The sequence below is a fragment of the Haemaphysalis longicornis genome, unplaced genomic scaffold (genome assembly GCF_048455015.1).
Source record: "Haemaphysalis longicornis isolate Haplotype H1 unplaced genomic scaffold, Haemaphysalis longicornis Haplotype H1 scaffold_6, whole genome shotgun sequence".
Lineage (NCBI taxonomy): Eukaryota > Metazoa > Arthropoda > Arachnida > Ixodida > Ixodidae > Haemaphysalis > Haemaphysalis longicornis.
Window position 1 is genome coordinate 83,214,168 of NW_027526407.1, and position 6,480 is coordinate 83,220,647.

At 47.9% G+C, this 6,480-nt stretch overlaps 1 protein-coding gene across 1 annotated transcript in view; it reads right to left on the bottom strand.

Annotated features, from left to right (window-relative positions):
* The window catches only part of LOC144141725 (ryncolin-4-like), a 51,216-nt gene extending 45,202 nt beyond the window's left edge, over nt 1-6,014 (bottom strand). The window contains exons 1-3 of the mRNA XM_077673236.1: nt 5,819-6,014; nt 2,466-2,617; nt 2,038-2,180 (exon numbers count right to left, since the gene is read on the bottom strand). Of these exons, the coding sequence (XP_077529362.1) occupies nt 2,038-2,180; nt 2,466-2,580 (258 nt within the window). The 5' untranslated portion in view covers nt 2,581-2,617; nt 5,819-6,014. The remainder of the gene's footprint in view (nt 1-2,037; nt 2,181-2,465; nt 2,618-5,818) is intronic.
* Nucleotides 6,015-6,480: the final 466 nt, after the last annotated feature.

Consider the following 6,480-nt stretch of genomic DNA (forward strand, 5'->3'; position numbering starts at 1 on the left):
CCTAAGTGTCTTGAACGTAAGCCGAACGACACTGGGGGAATTTCTGCCTTAACTCTATCTGAAAACCAGCAACTGCGGTGGTTTGAACCCGCGTCCTCGGGATGCTGAAATTCAGTTAAGGTTAGTGTCTGCCTCTACTGGAAATACTTTTGGCATTATTGAACTGCTATAGTTGGAGAACAAATACGTCAATGGAACGAGCTGGGCAGCACAGGGGATGTGTTTTTCGAGGCCGAATGACTCATGGAGGTCGTTCCGCATCGAATTGCGTTTAGCTTTGATGGTTTCTGTTGCCGTCAGGGGAACCGTCAATGATGGCCGGGTAATTCTGGAAACGCGTAAAATTGGGTTGTTGTGTCGCAAAGTTCTGGCGGATGCAATGCTTGTTGACTGAAAACGACTGGCCGTAAGAAGGAAAGAATGTGCTGGCATTGCTGTGACACGACCAGTTTTTTGAGTGACGATGATTGTTCATATTTCTCTCAGGGTACTTCCCACAGACATGAGTGCTCCAAAGCATTTTCCCACAAGCGGTGACGCCCAGAATTGCCTACAGAAATCCATCGTCGTGCCCATTCCTCCAATAGATTAATTCCTTCAAGCGGGCAGTCATAGAATCTCACATATCACATTTTTGTTAGGAATAAGCCTCTTCGTGTGGCGATATTGGCAATATAGTATATTGAAACGACAGACTCGGGCCACATAATACCGGTTATCTTTGTGTACTGCGAGGTTCTCACGCTACGCAGAAGTCGTGCTCCAATATAGCAAGCAAGGATCTATAGGCAGGTAAGATGATGGGACCTGGCGGGGAGATTTGGCTCTCGCTTATCTGCAACCGTGTCCGATACACGCTATTGGCGCGTGTACAAGACGGGGACTTCGGGAACACAATGTACTCGGTGAGCGAAATGACTGCCGCAAAACGGGACGTGCTTGTTGACAATAACCTCACACTCCACCCACATATAAGTTACCTTTGCTCCCTGGAGCAGTGAGAGTGCGAGCTGACCAGCTGCCTGCTAGAGACGCAGGTTAACGTCGTGTCTCGGGCAAGAGCAGCTGCCACGACTAGCGGCTATCCGGACTAGGAAGGCCACCCTCAACAACACTTTCCACTCGAATAAACGTTTCTGCCCTCCTTGCCTTCGTCATAAGTAACTACATTCACCAATTGGATTTTGAAGGCGATATTACAAGTCATTAGGAAGTATTAGTGTGTATCGACGCTTGGTGCCCACTTTTTATTGCTATTTCATGATTGCATAATATGTGCCATCCTCCTCCATAAACTGTCGTTCCTTTTTCGTCCCTCGGTAAGCAAATATTGGCTTTATAGTTCCACGGTACGGTCTCAAGCCCCGCTACTTGTTTGAGCTACTTCTTCTGAAATTTCTAAAGTTGGTGAAACATTTTGGCACTTATGAGAAATCTAACTGATCATTCGCAATCAAACATGTGCGCAATCCTTGGAGTGATGGTAGCAGTTGGGTGTTAACCAATAGGCTGTTCCAACCGGACAAATCTCAAAGCCTCCTGGTCGTATGGTTCAAGGAGTAATTCCAAATATACCCTAATGAACCTTAATAAGATGAAAACATAAGGTGGCAGGGAGAAGCTACCGATTGCTGAAGGACATCGACCCCAGGCTTCAAGCCCCTGCCAGGTTTGTCGTACAAGTAATGTTCGCCGAAAGGCACTAAACAAAAAAGCTCGTCTAACGCGTTTTTCTGGTCAAAATGCCCAAACGTCTCTAGGAAAGTTCCGCAATATGCGCATGCTTTTAAACTGGAGTGTTGTGTGGTAATAAATAACAAATATTTGCGACTCACCCCACCCTCTTTTGAAAGTGCATATTTCTCCACAACGCTGTAATGAGAAGACGTAAGCTAGCTTGCCTTATTTTGATTTTTCAATTGGTTCTTCAGGTGCTAAGTCTTCACCCAACAAGTGCATCATTGCTACCCCAGGATATCAGCTCTGTGTAACCTGCCACGATCGGTGAAAATGGTGGCAAACGCTTAAGAGGCTCACCGTCCAGTCGTCATTGTCTATCCCCATTATGCACCATACACGTTGTCCCAATTCACCGGCCGCCTTGTGGTATATGGTGAATACGCCATTGTGATCTTGCCCTATTTGACGCCGGTGGCCGCAGTGTCTTGGTCGTACGACATCTAAAAAAAGCGGGCGAAAGAAACCACCGAGTTTTATGCTTGAACAGGGACCAATGCCTGCAGCAATTATTGATGACACTTTGATTCCACTGCTACACTAGTAACGATGTTGCAAATATATATTTGTGTTCTGCTTTATGGGCAAAATAGTACAAATAGATTGCGTTTTTCCTACAAGGAGGAAGCATGAGAGTTTTTCAGCGTTGATTGCTAGTTATTTCAAGCACTTTCAGCTAGCAATGTGCTCTCCGGCTAAAATTCAAATCAAATGACAAATTTTCTTACCTTGAAGTCGACCAAGGGTATCCGCAAGATCCTGCGTTCCCTCTGTCGTGCCGGGGGAGAAGACCAGAATTGCTAGACCAGCGGCAATGAACAGCATGGCGAAGGGGTGAACCATGGTGTTCCTTTACTCGACGGCAGCAATTGCTATATGTCTGAAATAAAGAGATCACGGGACATGAGCTGTTTTCGTACTTTTTATGTCTTAATGGAAGGCGTCATTTATCAAGTGGGGCGTGTCGCAATCAAAAGTGCTGCACAATACTTAAGCTTTACAAAAGCGCATTTCTCAGCAATTTACCAGCAATAAATCTACGATAGCAAGGAGGAAAATGAAATGTAAGCGAAATGCACCGTTCCAGCAGAAAGCGTACGAACATTCAAACATAAATCATCAGGTAGTGCGAAATAATTATTTGCAAGGTCTAATCTCTGCGCATGTAGTTTAAAGTGTACTATACGTTATTGCGCATGCTTTAGTTAACTCGGTAGCCTTCTCATCCGGCGAAACTAGTACACATACAGCAAGCTGAATGGCCGTTGGCTTAAGAATAATAAAGGGGATAACAAATTAAACAAGCGGAATTCAGAGCCATCACAGTGCGACAGAAATACGCAACGCCATTTTGCTAGAGTGTAATTAAGTGCGGCTGAAAGCACGCTCCTGCATGGCGCGTCAATTCACAGTGCATGGCGCACGTATGGGCCCACGTGTCCCTGACATCACGCTGGTTCTATTTAACTGAAAACGTTGCAGTGACTCATTCGTTAACGTGCTAACATGTCCTACGCAATAGCGTTGCTTCGACACCCAAAAAGTCGTTTCTTAATGGAGTTGCGGCGTTTACGCTTTCTTATTTGCACACACTAAATGCCAGCCAACATAGGAAGGCTAGCCTAAACTGTTTTAAAGGGAGCCCGCAACGCTTTCTTCAGTATTTTTAAATGCGAATGCATTTCTTAGTCGGGGATTGTCGTGCTCCGTCGGCGTGCGCCCACAGGTGTACCTTGCGCGAGAGAACACGAGATGCCGCGAGCAAGCTCGCCTTCTTCTTCTTCTTCTCTACTTCCTCCTCGTTCAAAGCGCGTTCAAGTTCCTCTTTCTCCTCCTCTGCTTTTAAATGCGAATGCATTTCTTAGTCGGGGGTTGTCCTGCTCCGTCCGCGTGCGCCCGCAGGTGTTATCTCTCCGCGCTCCTCCTCGCCCCTAGCAACAGCTGTGGCGCTCCTAGCAACCGGAGCAGGTGGTAGCTCGGGCGGGAGTAGCAGAGGGCAAGGGGAGAGGAGGAGCGCGCTCGGGCGTGTGAGGGCGCTCGCATCGCGGAGCTCGGGCGGAGTAGCGGAGAGTGAGTGGAGAGGAGGAGCGCGCTCGGGCGTGTGAGGGCGCTCGCATCGCGGAGCTCGGCGGGCTCTCTCTCCTCTCCGCGTACCCTCTCTCCGCTCGCTGCGATCGGAATTTATATAATGCAGTGGAGCGCGCGCCTGGCGCCTTGATAGCGATTCTTCATTAAGTACGCCATTAATAATAATTACTCGCACCGCACTCATCGGTGCACACAATGCATTCGCATTTCCGCACGATCCCCTTCGGGGAGGTGGGGGGATTTTTTTTAAAACTTAAGCGCTCGCAAAACGTATTCGACACACACATCTAGTACTTAGGTTATGGAATCGCGAAGTACCGCATATAACAATTACCGATCTATGTCTACGCATTACTTGCTCGCACTCGCACTCGCCAGTCGAAAACGATGCGAGGCTCTCACCACTCACTAGTGAGTGGTGAGTGGGCGGTGTGCGAGTGCACTTGTGAGTGAGCCTGCCGAATTATGGTCGGCGTGCACAAATCTAATGTTAAGAACAGTAGGCTTCCCCCGTCAATACAAGTAGAGTCTACAACAAACGCGTCTCCATACAACAAACGTATATCCTTTGTGAGGAGGTTTTGCGAATAAATTTGGTTCTTTCTGGCAACTTGAAAAAATGGCTAACGTGCACATTTCTAAACCTAGTTATCACAAGCGAAATGAATATCTATAAAGTGCATATAAAGTTTTGTTTCTCTATGAGATTTCGCAGCTTGCCCTTTAGCTGTTTCCGGCCGAGCGTTGGATTCAGCCGATCCGGCCGAGCATGTGCGCTTGCTCTGTAGCGCACACACTGACAGACCACCCGGCCCGCCTACGAAGGCAAGACTGTGCAACCTACCACCCGCAGAGTTACGCTTTTTTGTGTGTGCACCATCTTCTACTCTTGTCGTCATTCCTGTAAATGAGTGTGCGCTGTGTTTTACCGTATCCTAGCTACTAACAGGGTTCTCTTGTCGCCAACCGCACTCACACACGGTCCAGCCGCCTCGCCGAAGGAGCCGGGCGGACGAGCAGTTTCACCCTCGCCTATTCAGTTGGTACCACAGCAGTAAAAACTCTGAGCAAGCGGCCCGCCGCGGTGGCTCAGTGGCTAAGGCGTTGCGCTGCTGAGCACGAGGTCGCGGGTTCGATTCCCGGCCGCGGCGGCCGCTTTTCTGATGGAGGCGAAAAGCAAGAACGCCCGTGTGTACGAGATTTCGGCGCACGATAAAGATCCCCAGGTGGTCAAAATTAATCCGGAGCCTTACACTACGGCGCGCCTCATCGCCTGCGTTGCGTCGGCGAGTTAAACCCCACAATCAATCAAGCTCTGAGCAAGCGAAGCGATAACAATGGCACAGCTTGCATGCCGGGGACTGAAGGCTATTTCGACGCGGTGAATGGCCTTGAAAGCCGTAGCGCCTTGGAGCTTTCACTCTAAAACTGTAGTCGGCCAAACGAGCCATCAAAAGAAGATTGATGGGGGTAACGCTCAAAAATAGGAAACGGTCGCTTGCTGTTTTAAAAAATTCTGGTGGATGATTTTCTGGGTCTGATTAAAAGAGAAATGAAGACTTTGCTGGCGAGCACTGCCCTGAACTCACGAGCTTAGTGTTAGCCGGTAGCGGAGTTTTTACGTAAAGGCGCAGCTAGAAGCTGTAGGAAAGCAATAAACAAAAAGGGTGAGGTGACGAGTCAGTTACTTGCAACGAATGGATTTGCGTGTGTGTATGTGCATGCGTGTGTGTGTGTACGTGTGTGTTTGTGTGTGTGCGTGTGTGCGGGCATGAGTGTTTGTATGCGTGTGTTCCCGCATATCACAACCGTCATTACGTGAGGTATCAGGGACATTTTCTATTCCAGGCGTAGCCTTCCGGAGATTAAGGTATCATCTTGAGCCATGCTTTTCTCTACAGACAGCATGATATTGGATGTAAGAAGTAACATAGTAATTGGATAGCAGGTGCAGCAGAGGAAATAAAAAACAGGAGCAATACTGTGCGCTCACCTGCAAGTGTCCGATGAGCTTGGTCGCTAGTAGTAGCTACAGTTTGGCTCCTGGTGTAATCTGCTAAATACGGAATTTTGATCCCACACTAGGAATAGGATTTCTGTTCTCTTCTGGTATGAGTAATGGCGGCTCTGAGGTTTTATAGCTCTCTAGAAGAAAACTGAGCCACTCGTTGTCGTTTGCGACCGTTGAGTTCACCTTGATATCGCCGGCAACAGAGATAAGCATGTCTGCACCTTTTTATCACAGACATCAAAGGTTTCCGCTCGCTTCGAATATCTGCTGACGGATGCAATGACCGTTGAAGAGCTGAAAGCGGAAGTCACGGTGGAAGTCACCATCTTTGTCGGATGGTGCTCTGGGGAAATATGTTTTCCCGCCATGATGATGACAATCAGTGAAGAATATTGTTAGTAAGGTTCATATTAGAATATATTTGAATAGGTTTTTTCGTTTGCCCAATTCGGCAAGGTGGTCATTTTGGGCAAGCAGATCAGCCATTCATGAATTGATTGTTCACTGCAGTGGTCTATAGCTTTTTTGGCGCACTCATGCGTACTGCCACACAAAGAGTTGCAAAGTTTACAAAAAAGTTAAAAGTGGCGCTACCGGCAGCTTATTATCTGTTGGCGTGGCACTAAATAGACGCAGGTCATAAC